This window comes from Lithobates pipiens, unplaced genomic scaffold, assembly GCF_037356315.1.
Source record: "Lithobates pipiens isolate NorthernLeopardFrog02 unplaced genomic scaffold, aLitPip1_a1.2 Scaffold_13, whole genome shotgun sequence".
Classification (NCBI taxonomy): Eukaryota; Metazoa; Chordata; class Amphibia; order Anura; family Ranidae; genus Lithobates; species Lithobates pipiens.
Genome location: NW_027507718.1, coordinates 181,209,138 through 181,233,350, shown reverse-complemented (window position 1 = coordinate 181,233,350; position 24,213 = coordinate 181,209,138). Strand labels below are relative to the sequence as shown.

The following is a 24,213-nucleotide window of genomic DNA, read 5'->3' as shown; positions in this document are numbered from 1 at the left end:
CAAACCTACACAGTCCCTGTCTTGTTTGCACCGCCTGTATACTGCTGTTCTAAGTATATAGGGCCTGGGGGCCACACGTATTTCCTTTTTTTAATATGGGTACGGGGTTCCCCTTAATATCCGTACATGGGGGCTGGTAATGGGCAGGGGGGGCTACCCATGCCATTTTTCTCAATGATTTTCATCCATATTGCAGGAACTAGATATAACATTAAAACCGCAAGCAGTTTTAAATGACGTTATTTCCGTTAAATGTCATTTTGTGCAGGGACTGTTCTAAACACGGGAAACACGTGGTACTTCACAGGCATACTATAGACACCCCCCAGGCACGATATTTAAAGGAATATTTCACTTATTTTTTCCACTTTAATCGTCATTAAAATCAGTGCTCCCGCCAAAACGGCCATTTTTAAAAACATTTTAGGCATTGACCCATGTCCCCTGGGGCAGGAGCCAGGTCCCCAAACCCTTTTTAGGACAGTATCTTGCATATTAGCCATTAAAATTAGCACTTTTAATTTCGAACGTTCGAGTCCCATAGACTTCAATGGGGTTCTAAAGTTCGTACAAATTTTCTGTCCATTCGAAAGTTCTGGTGCGAAATTAACCGGGGGTGTCCGGCTCATCCCTACTGCTGAACCACATTCAACAAGATGTAATTAATATTCAAGCCTATAGTTTCAGCCATAGGCAGGGGAGTAAACGTATACAGTACATGGTGAAATAATTGCTGTGAAATGACAGAGAACCCTGTGATACAATTTATACATTCTGAAGGGGGTGGCACCTTGGCAACTTGGCACCTTGACTCTTTTGAAGTCCTAATCAATTTGTTGGTTATTTACATTGATAAACAGATGGTCATTTAGCACCTATACATCCCTTCCAGAGTTCTCTGGGAAAATTCCTTTTCACAGCGTGACAGTGTGAATGGCATTTGACCACAAACACAAACAGCTTCTACATAAATCCTGGGCCTTTGTAACAAGTTTATCTGCTTAATCAAAATACATGTTTTGAAAATAATAACTAAATGTTTGATAAATAAATGGTAATTCCATTTACCCGATCAGTGTCAAGATAGTCTTTGTATGTTTTGTATCTCAAGTGTTGTATTATAGCTAGACTATTTTCTTCTCATTTGTTATCTACACATCTGTTGACAATTTGTAACCAATCACCTCACTTTAATTGAACACACTGTTGATTGGAGAGGAGCAGTAGTCATGTGATTTGCTTTAACACATTATTAGACCTTTGATCTCACTACCAGCTGCTCCTTATGCCGCGTACACACAATCGGACTATCCGGCGGACAAACCGCCGGACTTTCCAAACGAGCGGACCTGCCCACACACGACCGGTCTTTTCCGGGGGACAAATCGCCAGACTATGGCGGGAGTCCGCCGGAATTTTGAAATGAATGGACTTGCCCACACATGGAGAAAAGTCTGTTCATTTTGAACCCAGCTCCAGGTAGACTGGACTAGCTAAGGAGGTCAATGTCGCTGCCTCCATTGGCGAGATTGACACCTCGCTAGCCCCATCATCTGCTATGGACTTAAAGGGGAAGCCCTACACTAAAAAAACACAGTGGAAGTCCCCCCTAAGTCTATATCAGACCCTTATCTGAGCATGCAGCCTGGCCAGTCAGGAAAGGGGGTGGGGATGAGCGAGCGCCCCCCTCCTGAGCCGTACCAGGCCGCGTGCCCTCAACATTGGGGGGATGCTTTGGGCAAGGGGGGCCCTGCGGCACCCCCACCCCAAAGCACCATGTCCCCATGTTGATGAGGACAAGGGCCTCTTCCCGACAACCCTGGCCGTTGGTTCTCGGGGTCTGCGGGGGGCTTATTGGAATCTGGGAGCCCCCTTTAATAAGGAGGCTCCCAGATACCGGCCCTCACCCTATGTGAATGAGTATTGGGGTACCATGTACCCCTACCCATTCACCTGGTGAAAAAAGTGTAAAGAAAAAACCACAAACACATGTTTTTAAAATAATTTATTGGACAGCTCCGGTGGTCTTCCGTCTTGGGGGGTCTTCTCGCCGGAATCCTCCGCTATCTTCTGCTAGCTCTTTTACTAGCGGAGAAGCCCGGCTTTCTTCATCGCCGCCGCCGTCCGGAGGTCTTCTTCCGACTTCGGGGTCTTGTTCCCCTCTTTGGTTCTTCTTGCCAGGCCTCCGCTATCTTCTTATAGCTCTTTTACTAGCGGTGGCCCAGTCTTCTGTCGCCGCTGCCTCTTCTTCTGACTTCGGGGGTCTTGTCCCCCTCTTCGGTTCTTCTTGCCGGGCCTCCGCTTTCTTCTTCCAGCTCTTTTACTAGTGGGACTGTGACATCATAAGGGGGTGGGGTAACCCGGTGACCCCGCCCCTTGTCCCTATATAAGTCACCGCACAATGCGTCCCTGTCATTGCGGCCAGAGAGAACGTCGAGTCAACATCTCAAGGAAGAAGAAGAGAAGGCGGCGGTGGTGGCCACAGAAGACCGGGCCACTGCTAGTAAAAGAGCTGGAAGAAGAAAGCGGAGGCCCGGCAAGACCGCCGAAGAGGGGGAAGCCAGTGAAGGGATTGGCAGAGAGGAGAAGCAGTCATGGATCAGTTAGTAAGGTTTATTGTCTAGGAGCAGCATTCATAGTAGACTGAAAGGGGGATAGCCTGTGTGGAGGAGGGCCAGTGAGGAGAGAGTTGCAGTAGTAGGCAAAAAATAACCAAAGAGTGAATACATTTTTTTTGTGGTATCATTACTCAGGAAGGGGCAAATTCTGAAAATGTTGCGGAGGTTGAGGCGACAAGATGTAGCCAATAATTGGATGTGGGGTCAGAGTCTCAGATTACACCCAGCACCTTGACGTTTGTGGAGAGAGCAATGGTTGTGTCGATGACCTTAATGGTAAAGTCAAGGGGAAGAGGAAATAACATCAGGTGCATGCTGTTTTTGCATTTAAATTTTTTTTTCTTTAAAATTTATTTTCCTTTAAAATTAAGAAGCGCAGTGCTGTCAACAAAAGGCAGCTCCAAGAACAGATGGACATGCACTCCAAAGTTCAGAAAGGCCCTATCAACATAAACAAAATACCCACAAAAGGAAATAAAAACCCTAAAATACCACTCCTGTGAACAAAATCCCACTATTTTAAGCCTTGTGGTAAAAAAGCAGATTTCTTATGTCAAGTCAACACAAGTCCACAAGACTGCAAATGACAGAAGTAAGGAACAGCACTCCCTAAGTGTTTTGTCAGTTCTCCCCATCTTCTTACTACTGCACCTTACATTTGCTGACACCAAGACCGCTTTGAGCCCCCTGTTTAATAGTGAGGAGGTTAAATTATTTATTTCCCCAATTACTTATTTCATAATTTCCCCAATTACAAAAAAAAAGGAGCAGTTTAAATTTTATATATATAACCACCTGGACAGGCCTTTGTGTATAAAAAAAGAGGCTTTATTTTAAAAAAAAAATTTATATATTTTTTTATCCATCCCACCTCCACACCTCATTAATAGTAAACCCCAAAAAAGAGGGGAATATATATATATAGTTAGATATACATATACCAACACACAATGTCCCCAATTATTGACTTTTCTAAATTTGCTAGCTAGGGTTAAAGGATGTAGACACTAGAAAGCATTATGGGTGCTTGAAAAATTCACAGCAAATTGCTGTTTGGGCATTTCCGAACATTATGCTTCATTTAAAGTTGGTATTTGCAAAAGTGGCTTTCATCAATAGTACTGTGTGTGGCTGCAAGGGGTTCTATACTCTGGGCAACTCATTGTCATTACAAATAAACACATGCTGAAGAAAATGGGGGACACATTGTAGTAATTGATTGATACTGCTGAGTAACTGAACAAACAGCAATATTTTACAACAGTAATACTTTTTTTCCCCACAGACAAACTTGCCATCACAATCTACAGAAGAGCAGTCTAGTAAGTACACAATATGTTGACTACCACCTTACTGAAATATGTGTGGATCAAACAGTGATTTCATACTTTCAAGCTGAATTAATGCTGTTAAGTTGACATTTATGACAAGTAATACTGACTTTTCTTGTTCATGTGATAGAGCTTGCTTTATTGTGGACATAGTGTTGTCAGCTAAGAAAAAATAAAAAAGTAAATATATATATATATATATATATATATATATATATATATATATATATATATATATATATATATCAATCATACAATCCTATATACACAATCCTTCACCCACAGTTGATCCAGAAGAAGGCGAAAACCCCCCGCAAAGCATGCTCCAATTTACTACAGCAGGGGAAAAAATCATCCCTGATCCCCGGGAGGCAGAGGCATTTTCTCTGGATCAACTTTACCTATAAATGTCACTACCCAGTTATATTATGTACAATAAGGAAAGAATTCAAGCCTTTTTTAAAGCACTCTATGGAGCTTGCCAAAACCATCTCTGCAGAGATTCTTCCACATTTTCACAGCTTTTATTGTGAAGAAAACTTTCCGTATTTGGAGATTAAATCTTTTTTGCTCTAGATGTAAAGGGTGCTCCCTTGCTCTCTGTGATGATAACTCAACAGCAATTCACTATATGGCCTCTTATCAGTTGTGTTGCCCTTCTCTGCACCTTTCTCCAGTTCCCTGATATCCTTTATGAGAATTGGTGCCCAAAACTTAACTGCATATTCCAGATGAGGTCTTACTAATGATTTGTACAGGGGCAAAATTATATCTCTCTCTCTAGAGTCCATACCTCTCTTTTTAATTCAAGAAAGAACTTTAGTTGCTTTGGAAACCACAGCTTGGCATTGCATGCTATTATTGATCTTATGATCTACCAAAACCCCCAGATCCTTCTCCACTATGGATTCCCCCAGTTTTACTCCCCCTAGTATGTATGATACATGCATATTCTTAGCCCCCAAGTGCATATCTTTACATTTATCAACATTAAACCTCATTTGCCACTTAGTTGCCCAATTAGACAGTGCAGTGAGGTAACTCATATATGTGTTACTTCAGCATCAAGAGGTTAAAGTGCATTTGGCAAAATAAATGGTACCATAATGCTTTACAATAGCTATCAACATGTATTTAAAGTCAACCCATTAGGTACATGAATGTGTCCAAATTAACAATTATGCTAAATAGCATTTAACAAGCCTCTCAATTACTTCTGTCTGGGCCTGAAAGCCCTTGCATCTTAGATGCACTCTTGGGGGGGGATTCAATAATACCTAAGGGCACTTTTCTAGTGGCAGTTCCATTAGGCGGGCATTTTTGCCAGCCTTGGTAACATTACCGAAATGGGTTACAAATTCAGCTAGTTCTTACTAGTGCCACTTTAAGCTGCTGTTGCCATATGGTCCTTAACGAGTAAAGTAGAAGCTTTTTCCATAACGTTCCTGTGTTACTCTGTTTGAAAGATCTCTGAATAGCTGCTATTCTGTGAATCTTCTTGCAGTGTTGTAAATAAAGTTATTGAACTCTGTAGTTTCATACCTTCTGTCAGCAAACACAAAGCACATTTGTACAGAAAATTAAAATTAAAAATGTGGTTTTGCTCAAAATAATGATCTTGTATAGTCAGAAGGCTGTCAACATTATAACAATATTTTAGATTAGAAACTGAATATAAACATTTGATAGTAGGCCAAACCACATTTTATGAACAGTCAGTATGTGTTTCTAGATATGTTATTTATTTTTTTATTTTATTTTTTTATATTTATTAGACATTCTTCAAGATGGGGATGGTTTTGCAGCTGCCAGCATACCCGAAGATTCTTCAGAAAACATACCACTAGAGCAGAGTACTATTATTCCCCTAGACAGCAATTTTCAGTATGCAGTCATAAAAGACAGAATTTCAAATGAAATTTGCACATCTTTTTCATCCTTAAAAATTTATTGTGAAAACAAGATGTTAAAGTTAACTGGGCATGGTGATTTAATACAGGCACGTGTTCAAATCAAAAATATGATTGCCACAGTCAGAGAACGCAAAGTTGATGTCTCCCCAGCTATAGGAGGTTTTCTTCTCTGTTCGGATAGTGTAGAAATATCCAAAAAGATATTTGAAGGCCTTGCATTTCTAGATATTTTAAGGGGTTTACGTATATATGCATCTTCTGATACTCTACTTGACCAAGCTGAAATTACTTTACAACAAAGTCTTAAAGTGGATACTATTCGCATTGCATCAGGAGAAAAGCAGGTTATCTCACAGGAAGCCTGGAAACATTTATTGGACAACTTAAATAGTTCTGGAGATATTCAGGTTGTTCTGCAAGGGGATAGTGATAGCAAAGGTCACACCTTATCTTTAGTGGGTTTGACTAAGGCAGTAGAGGAAGGAAGCAAGGCCTGTAAGCACTATTTATGGCAGAAAGCCTTTATCAAAGAGGAGGTTGATCTAGAACACCGCATAGTTGTAGAAAATATAGAGAATTTGCTAACAAGCTTTGAAGGTGACCAATTGGCAGTTACCATTCAGGTTTCAGAGCCTCCGGGACAGACTGTGACTTTGATTGGTCCACAAGATGAAGTGACCAAATGTAAAGCTACTCTTCAAGAATTTATTCAGAAGATACATGTAAATAATCTATGTATTACCAAACATGGAGCAGCATCTTTTTTTAAAAAGGAAGGAAAGCAAATACTAGATTCATTTCAGGACACTTTCAAATGTCGCATCTTTGTTTGTGACTCTGAAAATGGGGATCACAGAGGAGAGGGTGCTGGCAATGATCAGAATGCACTTGGATGTACAGAAGATGTAAACCAAAGTGAAGAAGTAAAGCTGACAGGAGATGCATCTTGTGATGGGGAAACACCACAAGCAGAAAATTATGGGACAGCCAAGACACAGACAAAAACAAAAGAAAATAAACCTTCAGTGGTCCAGCTTGTACTGAGTCATGGGAAACTTGAGAATAAAAAGGTAAGTCAAATATAATGCTTTTATTTATAAGCCAGGGCACAGACTGTAGGTATGTACCTTACTATACTTACAGTGGGGAAAATAATTATTTGATCCCCTGCAGATTTTGTAGGTTTGCCTACTTAAAAAGAAATGAAGGGTCTATCATTTTTATCATGATGTATTTTAAATGATAGAGACAGAATATCAACCAAAAATCCAGGAAAAAAAACACATAATACAAAGGTTATAAATTGAGTTGCAGTTCAGTAAGTAAAATAAGTATTTGATCGCCAAGCAAAGCATGACTTAGTACTTGGTGTAAAAACCCTTGTTGCCAAGTAGGGATGGCCGAACTGTTCGCCCGGCGGTCGGTTTGCGGCGAATTTTGCGTTTTCGCGATTCGCCTGATCGGCGGACTATTGCCGCTGTTTGCACATATGTGTTTACAGTGTGAAAGAACTTTGACCCATGATGACACATCCATCATGGGGTACAGGACAGCCAACTGAGACATTTCAGCACATGGACAATTGGACATTCCCCCTACCTTATAAATAGACCTGATCTGGCGGCCATTTTACATTCTGTCTTATATCAGTTTAGGGACATGATGCTGTGTGGAGCAGGGAGAGACTGTAGTGACACAAATTGCTAGCTATTAGGTCCACAAAAGTCCTTTTAAGGACTGGTATAGGTGTAGTACAGTATATAGGGTTCAGTGCACTGCTGTGCTGGTGATTGCAGCAGCCTGTCTTTTGTCAGTGTAGGGACAGGACACTGTGTGCAGCAGGGACAGTCAGTTTAATCACTAGCTAGCTATTACTATTAGGTCCGCAAAGGTCCTTTTAAGGACTGGTATAGGTATACAGTATATAGGATTCTGGTGCACTGCTGGGCTGGTGATTGCTGAGTGCACTGCTGACTGATTCTGCAGCTGTCTTTTGTCAGTGTAGGGACAGGACGCTGTGTGGAGCAGGGACAGTCAGTTTAATCACTAGCTATTACTATTAGGTACACAAAGGTCCTTTTAAGGACTGGTATAGGTGTACAGTATATAGGGTTGTACACATATAATATATTTTCTTCCAAATATAGAAAGAATATTATACTTGACTACTGCCCGATTCTGCTGCTGTCTTTTATCAGTGTAGGGACTGAGGGACAGTCTGCAAATCACTAGCTACTAGGTCCACAAAGGTCCTTGTAAGGACTGGTATAGGTGTACAATATATAGGGTTGTGGTTCACTGCTGCTGACTGCTGCCCTATTCTGCAGCAGTGTTTTATCAGTGTAGGGACTGAGGGACAGTCTGTAAATCACTAGCTACTAGGTCCACAAAGGTCCTTTTAAGAACTGGTATAGGTGTACTATTTGGTGTGCAGTATATAGGTGTGTAATACATGTATAAAATACTTGCACATATAGAAAGCATAGTATAGTGCATTTCCACTGTGCAGCATTGTGCTTGCTGAGCGGTTCTGCAGCAATACTACAAAGAGTGACAAACGCAATAAAAAAAAAAGTATTATAACTGGTGTGATAGACCAGTGGCCCCCAAAAACGACAGATTGAAGTAGAGCTGCAACTAACGATTAATTTGTCTGTCGACTAATCTATCGATTATTTTTTCGATTAGTCAACGACTATCCGATTATTTTTTATTTTTTTTTTAATGAATCTAGTGTGTTCTTTTTGTGATTAGATAATAAACCTTTGGATAACTTTACAAAAAAATGATACGTACAACTTCTAAATATAATATTTCAACTTTTATTAAATTTTTTCCAAAAAGTACTTCAATGTGGTAAAGTTTTTACAGTATAAAAAAGTGCCAAAAATAAAATGTAAACAACACTTTAGCATCAGGCACGAATAATGGTTATGCCATTGCCATTAATTCAGAGCCTGAAGCATTAAAAAAAATGCCATATAAAAATGCTACAAAAGCACTGCTGCTCTGCACTGCTGCTCATGCTCAACACTGTGTAGTGTGTACAAAACACATGAAAGACATAATATACCAAAATAAAGTGCCCAAAAATAAAAAGGTAATGCTTTAGGGCATGAGGCATGAAAATTCCATATAAATTCTGCCTAACACTTTGCAAAAGATGCATTCTGAAGGCATTGTGTGTTACCTTACTACTCAACCACACATAATGCCTTCAGAATGCATCTTTTGCAAAGTGTTAGGCAGAATTTATATGGCATTATGCCTCTTGACCTAAAGTGTTATTGTTTAACACCACAAAAATGCTGGTCAACATACAATAACACTATGTATTGTAATCATCTTTGATTTAATTAAATACATAGTGTTATTGTAGAGAGTGCTGATTGAGCAGTATTTATGTGTCGTGTTACTTTAATTCTAATGCAAAACATACCTGAGGAGGTAACATAGTTTTCAAGAAGGAGGCGGAGCCATATCCACAAAAGCACTGCTGCTTGAGTCTGAACTGCTGCTCAACACTGTGTTTGCAAAAAAAACACAAGTGGCAAAAAATACAAGGTAACGCTTTAGGGCATGAGGCATGAAAATGCCATATAAATTCTGCCTAACACTTTGCAAAAGATGCATTCAGAAGGCATTGTGCATGTGCAACAATGTGTGGTACTAACTAACCTTACTACTCAACCGCACATAATGCCTTCAGACCAGAATGCATATTTTGCAAAGTGTTAGGCAGAATTTATATGGCATTATGCCTCTTGACCTAAAGTGTTGTTGTTTAACACCACAAAAATGCTGGTCAACATACAATAACACTATGTAATTGTAATCATTGATGATTGAATACATAGTGTTATTGTAGAGTCAGAGTGCTGATTGAGCAGTATTTTTGTGGTGTGTTACTTTAATTGTAATGTAAAACATACCTGAGGAGGTAACATAGTTTTCAAGAAGGAGCCATATCCAACAAAAGCACTGCTGCTCTGAGTCTGAAGTCTGAACTGCTGCTCAACACTGTGCAAAAACACAAGTTCCCAAAAATAAAACGTAACGCTTTAGGGCATGAGGCATGAAAATGCCATATAAATTCTGCCTAACACTTTGCAAAAGATGAATTCAGAAGGCATTGTGCTGGGTAACCTTACCTTACTACTCCTCAACCACACATGCCTTCAGAATGCATCTTTTGCAAAGTGTTAGGCAGAATTTATATGGCATTATGCCTCTTGACCTAAAGTGTTGTTTAACACCACAAAAATGCTGGTCAACATACAATAACACTATGTAATTGTAATCATTGATGATTGAATATATAGTGTTATTGTAGAGTCAGAGTGCTGATTGAGCAGTATTTTTGTGGTGTGTTACTTTAATTGTAATGTAAAACATACCTGAGGAGGTAATAGTTTTCAAGGAAGGAAGCATGGAGGAACCAAGCCCACCAAAAGCACTGCTCAACACTGTGGCTGTGCAAAAATATGGCCAATACAACACTGAAGGCAGCCATGAGCCATCTCAACATAAATACACTAATACAGCCCAACAAGAACACAACACAGTCATGACAAGTGCAAAAGTATGGGGGCCTGTGTTACTTCCTCCATTACAATGCTATATTTTAGCATTGCAATGGAGGAAGGTTAGCATATCAACATGCTCTGATGTTAGGCTTGCTCTTTTTTTAGTCACAATGTTGCCAGCAACTGAGAAAAGCCTTTCAGATGGGGTTGATGTTGCAGGCACAGACAAGTAACTCTTTGCCAGCATGGCCAAGATGGGAAACCTCTTTTCATTTTCCTTCCACCATTTCAGCGGATTTTCTTCCTTTATAGAATAGCCTGCTCACTGAAATACATGTGTATCTCATTCCGCACAACTTCACTGTGGGTTTCTTGATCTTGGATGTGACCAGTGTCATCCTCGCCATTACTGTGGTGGTCATCTGAATCTGAAGAACCGAGCAAAGTGTCTAACAGAGACACTTGCCTCTTCTCAGAAAATGTCATGTCTGCACTGGTTGACCGTTGTTCCTCACATCGATGTTGCGTTTGCTCTTCCTCATATCTTCTTTTCACTTCAAGAGCAAGAGCTTGGACCTTGAGGTGAACTTTTAAACTGTCCTCTGCTGGCAGGAATTTTAGTTTGCGGAATCTGGGGTCCAGGGCTGCTGCAATAAGACATATATTTTCTCCACCATCATCTCTGAATTTAGTTTCCCGCTCCCATCTTGATGTCATCTCCTGTGCAGCAACACTTTGGAAAGCTTTAACTGCTGCTGTCTCGCAAATTGTGCTCTGTATGGATTTCTGGAGGCCCTTTACCAGAGGAGGTAGAGCAGAAGCAGTCACATAGGACTCTCCACTCAAGAAAACAGTAGCACACTCAAATGGCTTCAGGACTTGTTCCACTTCCTCAAGTAAGCTCCACTGATCATGTTTTAAATCTAGGAAGCGCTTCCCTCGTGGTGTGACATCAGGATCGGAAAGAGTTGCAGTCACAGGCCACCTCTGTTCAAGCAGGCGGCTGATCATGTGTAAAGTACTGTTCCATCTTACGGATACATCATTTATTAGTGTGTGCTCAGGGGTACCCATTTGTTGCTGCTTTGCTTTAAGCTTTGTAGTGGCCAGCTCACTTTTTTTTTAAATGTTCCACAAGGCACTTTGCAGCCCTCAGGGTCTTGCTGATCTGGGGATCCCTCAGGGCATGGTTGACAACTAACTGCAATGTATGACCAGCACACCTGAGAGAAGAGATTCCATGCTTTTCTTCCAAAATACACAGAGCAGCGACAACATTTGCAGCGTTATCATGGACAACTACATTTACATTGGCCATGAATATCTCAAACTTTTCAGCTGCTTTTTCCACCCAGTTAGCAATGTTTTCAGCTGTGTGCCGATCTTCAAGTGGCATAGTGGTCAGATTGTACGATGTAAGATTCCAGTCTTCATTGATGAAGTGGCATGTGACACCCAAGTATGCCTCTGTGGCAATGCTGGTCCATGCGTCTGTGGTGAGAGCTATTTTTGATTTCACATCTTTGAATGATGCTTTCAATCTTTCAAAATTCTCCTCATATTTCTTCTCCATCAGCTTAGTGAAATGGGACCTGGAGGGAAGTGTGTATCCTGGGTAAAACGTGTTGATCATCTCACGAAATCCTTGACCGTCTACAATGGAAATTGGTCTCATATCTTTTACAATCATGTTGAGTATGCTATTGGTATATGCAACGGCCATTTGGGGTGAGCAAACAGTGACATCCTTTTTATGGAAGAAGAACTCCTGTACACAGCTTTGCCTCTTCCTGAGAAAAAAAAAGACACAATAATAATTAACATTTAGGAACCTGAACCAAGTTTAACCAACATGAATGCTCAATGCTGCTAATAATGTACTTGTACTGCATATTTAAAAGAGGGCACGGGTAGTGTAGTAAATGTCTGTCTGCAATTAAATTAATATTATATTGTTGCTGCTCTGTGTATTGGAAGAAAAGCATGGCATCTCTTCTCTCAGCTCATACATTGCAGGAAGTTGTCAAACCATGCCCTGAGGGATCCCCAGATCAGCAAGACGGCTGCAGTGCAAAAAGTGCCTTGTGAATGTGAAACATTAAAAAAAAACATGAGATGGCCACTAAAAAGAAATTAGCAAAGCAGCACAGCAACAAATACCCCTGGCCCCTGAGCATGCACTAATAATGATGTATCTTACTTACTAGCAGTAGCAGCATGAGCAATAATATATTAATAAATATTGACCACAAATTACTCCCAAAATGAACAAAATACTAGTAAGTAAGTAGTAAGTACTTACAAAGATGGCTCGTCCGTTTGAGGCCATAGTGCGCCAGGATGTTTTCTTCTGAGGTGCTCGTGCATCGCAGTAGTGCTGCCGTGGTACGCCAGTTCGGTTTTGCAGAGGGAACAAAGGACCATTTTATCTGGCCTCTGTTTAAAGAATTCCCATACCTTTGAAAGTCGTGGTCTGGATTTTCGTGCTGCACCGGAACTTTTTTCCCCATTCCCGGGAGTGGGAGTGGAAGCAGGAGCAGCAGCTGCCGCCGCCATTACCGCCATTTACCGCCATTTACCCGCGAGATGACACGTGCGTGATGCGTCGACGCCATTTACGCACGCCGACGAATTTTCTTAGTCGACGTAGTCGATTACATCGACGCGTCGTGGCAGCTCTAGATTGAAGCAGGGTGTTATATACCTTCTTCCACATACATACTGCACTTCTCTAGAGACTTTTGCCACAGGGTCATTTAAAAAATGACAGACAGAGGAAGAGGCAGGCCCTTCCGCAGGGGTGGTAGGGGTAGGGCAGGAGCAACAGGCTTGAGCCAAAGTGGCAAATTGCAGAAGGTGCGTGCGATTACGTCAAAGGACGCACCAGACTTGGTTGAGTGGCTCACTCAGCCTTACTCTTCTGCACCCTCCTCATCCTCTCGATCTGCACCCTCTTCTTCACTCTCTGCTATGTGCACCCCCAAAGACACTACCACCAACACCACCACCACCATATACCTTCCGCTTGAGTCACAGGAATTATTTTCCGATCCATATCAAGACATTTCCGATGCGCAGCCACTCTTGGCATTGGATCAGGAAGAGGAGGTAGAAACAAACGCCACTCAGGAGTCTGACGACAGTACCCAGATCAGCCCAAGGAGGAGGTTGGTCCCCGCTGTTGCTGCCTACTTCGAGATCTCTAATTATAGCGGTGGGGAAGGTGACTTTGATGACGACGTGTCTAGTGATGTCACGTGGGTGCCCACAAGAGAGGAAGAGGAGGGGAGTTCAGAGGGAGATATGGACCAGCAGATAGGGAGGAGAAACAGAAAGAACTTAGATTGCACAGAAGGGACAAAGCAGACTGCGAATGTATCAGGAGCGAGGCATCAACCATGCACGGTCACATCTGCCGCTCCCAGGACGCCGACACATGGCTCCGCAGTGTGGGCTTTTTTTTAACGTGCCCGCTGCTGACAATAGTGTTGCCATCTGCAATCTTCGCAGTCAACGCATAAGTCGCGGTAAGCTCAACACTCACCTAGGGACGACCGCCTTAAGAAGGCACATGAGCTGCCATCACCGAGCCCAGTGGGAGCAATGGAACACACAAAGCCACACTCCAGGCTCTCACCGTCCAGCCTCATCTTCTCCTTCTCCTCTCTCCTCACAATTGTCCTCCACTCCACCTTCCATCACGCCATCCTCACGTTTTTCTGCAAAAATGTAGGCTTCCGTGGGCCAAATGTTCGAGCGTAAAAAAATGATGACGCCAGATAACCCTCTTGCCCAATGGTTGACGGCTGGCTTGTCAGAACTGATAGCCCGTCAACTACTGCCATATAAACTGGTGGACTCGGAGGCCTTTACAAAAATTTGTGGCCATTGGAACACCACAATGGAAGGTCCCAGGAAGGAAGTATTTCTCACAGAAGGGCATCCCAGAGCTATATGGCCATGTTCAGCGGCAAGTGAATGTATCTTTGGCAAACAGTGTCGGTTCTAAGATACAGCTGACCACAGACACGTGGTCTAGCAAACACAGGCAGGGAAGGTATATCACTTTTACTGCCCACTGGGTGAACCTTCTGACGGCCGTCAAGCATGTAACCTGTGGCACCTGTGTATATTTGGTTTTACCACCATGGATTGCATGCAGGCCTGGCTCTTCTTCTCCTCCTCCTCCTACTCCATCCTCCTCCCCCTCCTCCTTGGCTGACTCCTCCTTTTCCGCTGCTAGCGTCTCTTCCGCTGCGCCGCCCAAGCTCCCCAGAACCTACTACATGCCAGGTGAGACGTTGCCATGCTGTGCTGCGTCTGTTGTGCCTGGAAGCCAAGAGCCACACTTGCCCTGCACTCCTTTCAACTTTGCGTTCACAGGCAGATCAGTGGCTAACACCGCTCAATTTAACAATTGGTAAAGTAGTGTGGGACAACAGTGCCAATCTGCTTAGCGCATTGAAACAGGGCAAAATTACCATGCATGGCGCACGTCTTAAACTTGGCCATGCAGCGATTCGTTGTCAAATACCCTGGGGTCCAGGACATCTTGCGGCAGGCAAGGAAAATCTCGGCCCATTTCAGAAGATCTTACATGGCCATGGCTCGCCTTGCTGACATTCAGCGGCGATACAATCTGCCGGTCAGACGTTTTATTTGCGATTGTCCGACGCGATGGAACTCAACCTTCTATATGCTTGATAGGCTGCTCCAGCAGAAACGTGCAGTTAACGTCTACCTACACGAACTCTGCGGCAGAACAGGTTCTGGGGAGTTGTTTTTTTTTCACCGCACCAGTGGTTGCTCATGCGCGATGCATGCAGACTTCTGCAGACATGTGATGGTCAAACTGGTCAGTCGCAGCCATGTCGCTATCAGTGACATGGTACCTTATGCCTTCTTTATGGAGCGTGCATTGCATCGTGTCATTGATCAAGCCGTGGAGGAGCAGGAGCGGGAAGATGAGGAAGTCGCAATGCTGGATGAATTCCCAGGGGGGGCTACTCTATCTGAAACAAGTCAATAACAGGAGTCTGAAGAGGAGTCAGAGGAGGATGGTGCCAGGGCGGAGGAGGAGGAGCAAGAAGAGCATGCTTTAAACCTTTCTGGGATCCCTGTTGTTGTGCGTGGATAGGGAGAGGAGAACGAGCAGGATGACATTATCCTGGATGATGAGCAGGAGCCAGGCCACCACACCGCTTCCAGTTTAGTGCAAATGGGGGGTTTCATGCTCCAGTGTTTTAACAGGGACCCCCGTATAAAAAGCATAAAGGTCAAGGACCAGTACTGGGTGGCAACATACTTAGACCGCCAGGTACAAACACAAAATCGTGGAAATGTTACCACTGTCACAGAGGGCTGTCAGAATGGAGCATTTCCAAGCCTTGCTTAGAGAAATGCTGCATTCTGCTTTTGCGTGCGCTGGCAGAGGAGGAATTCCCACTCCCAGAGAAAGAGTTGCGGGTACCAATGCAACAGTGCCTGCAAGAAGAGGCCGGTTTGAAGATGTGTTGGTGACTTCTGATATGAGGTCATTCTTTCAGCCGACCCATCGACAGGTCTCATCCAGATCCAGCATCAGGGAATGCCTAGACCAGGCATGTCCAAAGTCTGGCCCGCGGCCCGGTTTTGAACGGCCCGCCTGGCTATCAGGGCTGTCAGATGAGCAATCCCCGGCCGAGCTGTACATCAGCACTGTGAGAAGCTCCCCAGCCCCAAAAGTGAAAGTAAAGTGCAGAGGAGTGTGCTGTGCTCTCTGCTTCCCCCTACAGTGCAGTACCCAGCTGAATGAGGAAGCTGGAAAGGTACTGTACTATGCTGCAAGCTAGATTTGTTTTAAAAGTTTTATTCATGTGTGTGGCCATGTGTCTGTATGTCTGTATGTATGTATGTATGTCTGTGTGTCTGTATGTATGTATGCATGCATTTGTCTGCATGTGTCTGTATGTATGTTACTTTTAATCCAGACCACCCCCCATTCCTGTACCATCAGAACTGCTTTTGTAAGGCTTGTGTGTGATAGCAGCCAGGACTGCTGTTCCTCGGCAAAGCAATCCATGCACAGATCGCTTTTCAGAGGCATTTGAAAGGTGGTAAAGAGGCATTATGTTGCCTCCTCACCACCGGTTTTAAGCCCGTAAATGCAGCATCACTATACCGCAACTGTGCAATCCATACAGTTGCGGGGTAGTTGCAGTGCAGGCCCATTCACCCTGGGTATACCTCCAGCTGCAGCCATATCATGTGTACACTCCCAGCTGTTCCCTCTGCAGCTAAAGGGGGAAAAGTTGGGGGTGATAAAAACGGCTTAACCAAGACGCACCCGCTCATCCATGCATCCCTGCTAGCTTTCAAGAAAGCGGTAACCTCCCACCAGATCTCCTCGTACCTAGGCCCTTTGACACCTCTGAGGGGAAACCCGGATTTTTTGCCCGGGGAATCGGCAACGTTCCTTTCAAGAGAATGGCCACATGCCGATATCCTAGCACAACAATTTTTCCACAGAGGACGACTTCAATCCTATGACGCCCTTAAAGCCATGTCTCGCACGGGGGACTTTCCTTTCTGGACTTACAGACAATTGGTGCATTTTTTCACTTCCAAGCCCCACTCAGACGACTGGACAAGACGACTTACCCCATTCGAATCCCTTCACGCCCAGGCCACGCCACAAAGACACCTCATATCCCTACTTTACTCTATTCTACAGGACAAAACGGGATCCCCACAGACGGAATCCTCCAAAGCATCATGGGGTAGAGACCTAAATTTACAGTTTACAGAGGAAGACTGGAGTGCCATCTCCACATACGCACATAAAGGATCAATGAATGTTGCTATTCAAGAAAACGGCTATAAAATATTAACAAAATGGTACAGGACCCCCTCCCGACTTCATAAATTCTCTCCCTCAGTCCCAAATGTCTGTTGGAGATGTAACCAGGGCGAAGGATCTATGCTCCACATATGGTGGGATTGCGCTAAGCTCCAACCATTTTGGAAGGAGGTACATTCCATAATAGCACATGTCACCACTTACACACTAGATTTCACTGCTGGGCAGTACCTCCTTCACCACACCTCTCTTTCCAGACGGGCATACCACAAGTCCTTGGCCATGCATATGGTCAATGCAGCAAGACTTTGCATCCCTGCGCTTTGGCGCTCCTCCCAGATTCCTACTGTCAGAGACTGGTTGACAAAAGTTGCTAAAATTGAAGAGATTGAAGAGCTAATTTCTATTTCTCATGATCGCACGCAGAAATTTTCCGCCACCTGGGCATGCTGGACGCACTTTAAGTCCACGGACAGATACAAGTCGTGTTTTCCATATTAATCACCCAAGATGATTTCTGGTGTTCGCTGTCTGGTGGGCTGGGGTTGGGGAGAGGAGCGACCTTCCCCCCCCTACCCCCTCAATCCCCCCTCTGTTCCTTCTCCATCCCCCCTTAGCCCTATTTCGGCCCCTTCTGGCCCTTCCTTCCCTTCCGTACCCACCCCCCTAATTTCATCCTTTCTTTATTCCTTTCTTTCGCCCCTCATGCATAGACCATATCCCATTGGCACACTACCTAACATGGAGGTTCCCCACCTCTGTATACCAAAGATATTAGGAGGCTTTCTATGTCTTTTATTTCTTAATACTCCTAAAGGCGGGCCCCCTGATCCTAGTCGGTCCTTGGAAGGGCCCGATGGGGGAGGGGTTCTCCTGCTCAATGTTTCCTACCCGCACATTGCTGTTAGCTCAAAGCCTCTTGGATTTATGCAATTGATGGTAGTTCATATGTTTGTTTTTTCTGTTACCTGACTTTTTAGATTCAGTACATTCCGTATTCTACCTGTTCTTGCTTAATCAGCTATGTACAAATGTCTATAGACCTTGTCACTGTACCGCAAAATTAAGGACGCTGCTTTTGTTTGTCCTTGTAATGTGCTGTGTACCTGTTTGTGTTATGTACGAATAAAAATCTTTTTGTGGAAAAAAAAAAAAAACGGCTTAACCATGCAGTTTTACTGCCCCTCCAACCTGACATGTGAACAAGCCCTTGGTTCACATCTGTGTGGCTGCGTGTAGGGAAGCTCATTCATTCCAATGGGCTTCCCTACCCACAAAAATGCAGGGAAAGAAGTCCCCAATCTTTTTTTTTTTTATTGAACTGCACCAAAAGCACCCCACATTTTCCAATGTGTGGGGTACCATTAAGAGCCAATGGTACCCCTAAAGAGCAGAGGCAAGATAATTCTTGCTGGGCAGTGTATTAGCGCTTGAACGAACACGCAGACAGAATTTTAATGGTTGGCCCTCGTGCATGTTCGCTTCATCAAATCTGTCCCTCTTTGAAAAAAGTTTGGACACCCCTGGCCTAGACCAACAGGTGTCCGACTACATCGGGTTAACAGCCGATGTGGACGCTCTGAGGAGTGATGAACCCCTGGACTACTGGGTGGGCAGGCTTGACCTCTGGCCAGAGCTTGCCCAATTTGCAATGGAACTGTTGGCTTGCCCCTCATCCAGTGTCCTGTCCGAAAGGACGTTCAGCGCAGCAGGGGGGATCGTGACCGATAAGCGCACTCGCCTAGCTCACGACAGTGTTGACTACCTCACGTTTATAAAAATGAATGAGGCATGGATCTCGGAGGAATTCAACACATGTGACCAGTAGACCATGTATATCCCTATAAACGATTTATTTAATCAGCACACAGACCTTTTTTCTACATTTGGCTCACTTCCTCGTACAAAAAAAGCACACCGTACTATATGTCTGTACCCTCCTGTTTGAAGAGGTTGAGCAGTGTCATATTTTTGGGGCCCAGCAGCGAGTTGCTGGTATCAGTGCTGGTGTCAGTGCTCTTTATCACGGTGCTGGTGTCAGTGCTATATATCATGGTGCTGGTGTCAGTGCTCTATATCACGGTGCTGGTGCCAGTGCACTCTATCATGGTGCTGGTGTCAGTGCACTTTATCACAGTGCTGGTGTCAGTGCTCTATATCACGGTGCTGGTGTCAGTGCAGTATATCACAGTGCTGGTGTCAGTGCTTTCATGGTGCTTTCATGGTGCTGGTGTCAGTGCACTCTATCACGGGGCTGGTCTCAGTGCTCTATATCACGGTGCTGGTGTCAGTGCTCTATATCACGGTGCTGGTGCCAGTGCACTCTATCATGGTGCTGGTGTCAGTGCACTCTATCACGGTGCTGGTGTCAGTGCACTCTATCACGGTGCTGGTGTCAGTGCACTCTATCACAGTGCTGGTGTCAGTGCACTCTATCACGGTGCTGGTTTCAGTGCTCTATATCACGGTGCTGGTGTCAGTGCACTCTATCATGGAGCTGGTGTCAGTGCTCTCACGGTGCTGGTGTCAGTGCACTCTATCACGGTGCTGGTGTCAGTGCTCTCACGGTGCTGGTGTCAATGCACTCTATCACGGTGCTGGTGTCAATGCTCTCTATCACGGTGCTGGTGATCATCTCCTGCACCCTCTTCATAGCCTACCCTGACCTTTGCTCTCCTCCATTGCCTTCATGCGCTCCTGGGTCCTGAATTGTCAAAATTTCACAGATAAAAAAAGAATGCTTGTAGTTGTCGATCCCAGATTCACTTCATACATGTGTTATGCCAGTGGCCATGTGGTGGGACTATGTGTGCACAGCTAGTAAGTATTTTGTGGCTGAAAATATGACCTGTAGGTTTTTAAAGTTCGCCTGCCATTGAAGTCAATGGGGCCTGCCTCAAACTTTGTGGTTCACAAACTTTTGGCTGCGTTTGCGGTTCGCGTTCGCGAAACGTCCCGCCGGAAGTTCGTCCATCTCTATTGGCAAGCACATAGGTAAGACATTTCTTGTAGTTGGTGACTAAGTTTGCACACATCTCAGGAGGGACTTTGGTCCACTCTTCTTTACAGACCTTCTCTAAATCCTTAAGGTTTTTTTGACTGTCACTTGGCAACTCAAAGTTTCATCTCTCTCCATACATTTTTTTTTATTTTGTTGCCTTGGCAGTATGTTTTGGGTCATTGTCATACCCATTTATGACCCACCTTCAGTGTTCTGGCTGAGGGAAGAAGGTTCTCTTCCAAAATATTTCAATACATGGCCCCATCCATTGGCCCCTCAATGTGGCAAAGTTGGCCTGTACCTTTAACAAAGAAACAGCTTCAAAGCATGTTTCCACCTACATGCTTGACTGTAGGAACGGTGTTTTTAGGGTCATAGTCAGTCAGCATTTTTCTTCCTCCAAATACGGTGATTCCCCCTCTTCAAGAAGGCAGTCATGACAATGAACATCTAAATGAGTCAGAGAAGGATTGGGAGAAAGTGCTGTTGTCAGGTGAGACCAAAATTGAGCTCTTTGGCATTAACTCCAATCGCCATGTTTGAAGGAAGAAAAATGCTGTCTATCACCCTAAGAGCATCATGCATCAGTGAAGCACGAAAATGGAAACATTATGCTTTGGGGTTTTTTCTCTGCTAATGTACAGGTTGAATTTGGCGCATTGAAGGGCCAAAGGATGGGGCCATGTATTTAAAAGTCTTGGATGAGACCCCTCTTCCCTTAGCCAGAACATTAAAGATGGGTTGTGGATGGGTCGTCCAGCATGACAATGACCCAAAACATACTGGCAACAAAGGAGTGGCTCAAGAAGAAGCACATTAAGGTCATGGAGTGCCCTAGTCAGTCTCCAGACCTTAATCCTATAGAAAATGTATGAAAGGAGCTGAAACTTTAAGTTGTCAAGAGACAGCTAAGAAGCCCTAAGGATTTAGAGAAGATCTGTAAAAAAGAGTGGACCAAAATCCCTCCTGAGATGTGTGCAAACTTGGTAACCAACTACAAGAAAGCTCTTACCTCTGTGCTTGCCAACAAGGGTTCCTCCACCAAGTACTAAGTCATGTTTTGTTTGGGGATCAAATACTTATTTTACTTACTGAACTGCAACTCAATTTATAACATTTGTATCGTGTTTTTTTCTGGATTTTGGTTAATATTCTGTCTCTATCATTTAAAATACACCTATGATAAAAACGACAGACCCTTCAATTCTTTGTAAGTGGGCAAACTTACAAAATTTGCAGGGGATCAAATAAATATTTTTCCCACTGTATATGCACGGACACAGTTTTACTGTGTTGGATGAAATTATAAAGTGTGTGTAAAGCGAAAACATTTTCTTTTGGAAAGAATGTGGAGTGGTTAGAGACTTTGTCAGATTGGTATTGTTTTTTGTGTTCCGCTGCTAGATTCCGCTCACTAGTGGTCATGGTGACCATGGTCTTTAATTCAGAATCTGATAGAAATACCAAAAAGTTTGACAAAATTATTTACAAATTACATAAATATTTTTTTTTGTAAAAACGTTTTATGTAATCCTACAAAAATTAACAAAACAAATAAAAACAAAAAATGCTTTCCTACTAATGAAAAAAATAAAAATAAATAAAAGATAAAAACGAACTAAAATGAGAATGAGAGGGAATTATTTTCTTAGAGCTTCATAATTTACCACTTTCATTCATAAGGGAGACACTATTAGTGCTCCTACAACACAGATGGGTACATAATCTGTTAAACTGACATTGATTATATGTATGGAAGGAAGGGGGTGTTCTGGCTATTTTTTCACCCAGGGTTAGTAAGTGATTAAAATATAACAGCACCTTCATTATGCTCAGCATAATCCAAAAGAAGGGGATCCTCTAGGATTAAGCGCATCAGGCGAAAAACTGTCAGAGAATGCAAGGATAAGTACCTGTCCAGCTTAACTAAGGGAAAAAAAAACCTTTCTGCATGCAGTTTCCCCCTCTCCCCCATACTTACCTGAGCCCAAACTCTATCTGGCTATGTGCACGAGAGTAGAGGCTCTCGCTTTTCATTGAACAGCTATTGGCCCCCACTGCTATCAATCACAGAAAGTAAGGAGAGAGGGGGCAGGGCCGAGCCACGCTCTGTGTGTCAATAGACATACAGAGCTGGCTTAAGCCCTGTACACACGGTCGGAGAATCTGTCGGAATGCGTCTTATCGGACCGTGTCGTCAGATAATCCGAATGTGTGTGGTATTCATAGGACTGATTCCGTCCGAATCTCCGTCCGACCCAATTTTCCAACATGTTGGAAATATTTCCCGACCAACTGGGCTGGTCGGACCTAATCCGATCATGTGTATAGCATTTTGATCGGACCAAGTGCCACGCATGCTCAGATCAAATTCCTACATCAAAGCTATTGGCTACTAGCCTGAATGTAATCCCATCGTAATGAAATTACGTCATCACGTTCTGAAAGATCGGATTTTTCCCCAACTTGGCCCGACCGTGTGTATGCAACAGTTTCGGACACAATCCGTTGGACTAAATCTGACGGGCAAAATCCGACGGATTTGGTTGGCAGAATCGCCGACCGTGTGTACAGGGGCTTAGGAGGGAACATGCACAATGGGCCAGGAGCATCGGCGGGGGACTCAAGAAGAGGAGGACCGGAGCTGCTCTTTGCAAGCCATTGCACAAAGCAAGTAAGAAAAACATACATGTTATTTTAAAAAATAAAAAATTGTGCTTTTCAAATGACTTTCATTTATAATTACTTTACATTCCATTCAGGGTGACAATGCCAGAAATATTTATAGATCCTTTGTATTTGATTTTCAGGCTGATGTGCTGGTTGCGCCTTTAGTATCTAATAATCCGGTTCTCGAAGCTTTGAATGTTACTAAAAATCTGCAACTGAAGGGAGGTGATCGGTTCAAAAATCTATTTATGAATGCTCTTAATGATCGTAAAACTCTTGAACCTGGAAGCATTTTTCAACTACCAATTCCTGGAAACAACTACCCTCTAAACTGTAAAATTGTAATCTTCATCGTTTGCCTCCCATGGGATGGACCAAATGGATCATCATCAATTGCAGTAAGCTCTACAAATATGATCATTGTAATATTATATCTTGAACTCCTGGTTCCAGTAGCTGTTAAAGTGGTAGTAAACACTCTATTCTTACCTACAGGTAAGCCTATAATAAAGCTTACCTAAAAGTTAAATGAATATCTCCTAAATGTGCACCGTTTAGGAGATATTCTAGTAATCAGTAGCCAGTGGCCTCATGCAGAAGGAACGGCATACCCGTGCCGTTCATCTGTGGTATCATGCAGAAGGAACGGCATACCCGTGCCATTCATCTGTGGGGGGAGGGGCTATGTGTGACACGACACTGATCACCGCTCCCGATTACAGGGAGCGGTGATCAGTGTCCTGTCACTAGGCAGCATGGGGGAATATTTCCCAGTTCTTCCCACGGGAAGTCCACTGGACCCACAGAGGACTCATGGAGCTTGCGGCGGGCACACGCATGCGCACCTGCTATATGGACCTCACGAGATCACGTACAATAACGTGATTTCGCGCAGTGGCGCCAACCTGCCACATTAAAACTGCGGCGGCTGGTCCGCAAGCGGTTAATTCAATTTTGTCAATTTTTTATGTGTAATCATGTACTAAAATGTGTTGCATTTTATTTATAATTGGGTCCCATTCACTGTGGCAGTAAAGCCCAATAAATTAAAGCCTTTGGGCTCTAGGTTTGCTATAAATATCTTTAATACATAAGAGATAGGGGTTTGTAGTTTAAATAAGATTAGCGGGAAGGCTAATAACATTGTTTGTGATCTCAGTTCAATCCATTTCCCTTATGTTACCTATTTGTGTGATTTATACTGAAGCTAATTGACCTGTGATTGCAGTTTCCTAAATTGCCCCCTATTTTCACGTCTGTGATCAGGTCTGTATTGTTGATAATCAGTAGATCTAGTAACGCTTTATTTCTAGTTG

General features: G+C 43.5%; 1 protein-coding gene across 3 annotated transcripts in view; it reads left to right on the top strand.

Annotated features, from left to right (window-relative positions):
• LOC143974486 (protein mono-ADP-ribosyltransferase PARP14-like) overlaps window positions 1–24,213 on the top strand; it is a 197,508-nt gene that overhangs the window by 57,025 nt on the left and 116,270 nt on the right. For all 3 annotated transcript variants that reach the window (XR_013272233.1, XM_077475944.1, XM_077475943.1), the window contains exons 3-5: window positions 3,904–3,940; window positions 5,725–6,932; window positions 23,038–23,295. Coding sequence is in view for 2 of the 3 variants with exons in the window: in XM_077475944.1 (XP_077332070.1) it covers window positions 3,904–3,940; window positions 5,725–6,932; window positions 23,038–23,295 (1,503 nt within the window). In the remaining variant the exon portion in view is untranslated. The remainder of the gene's footprint in view (window positions 1–3,903; window positions 3,941–5,724; window positions 6,933–23,037; window positions 23,296–24,213) is intronic.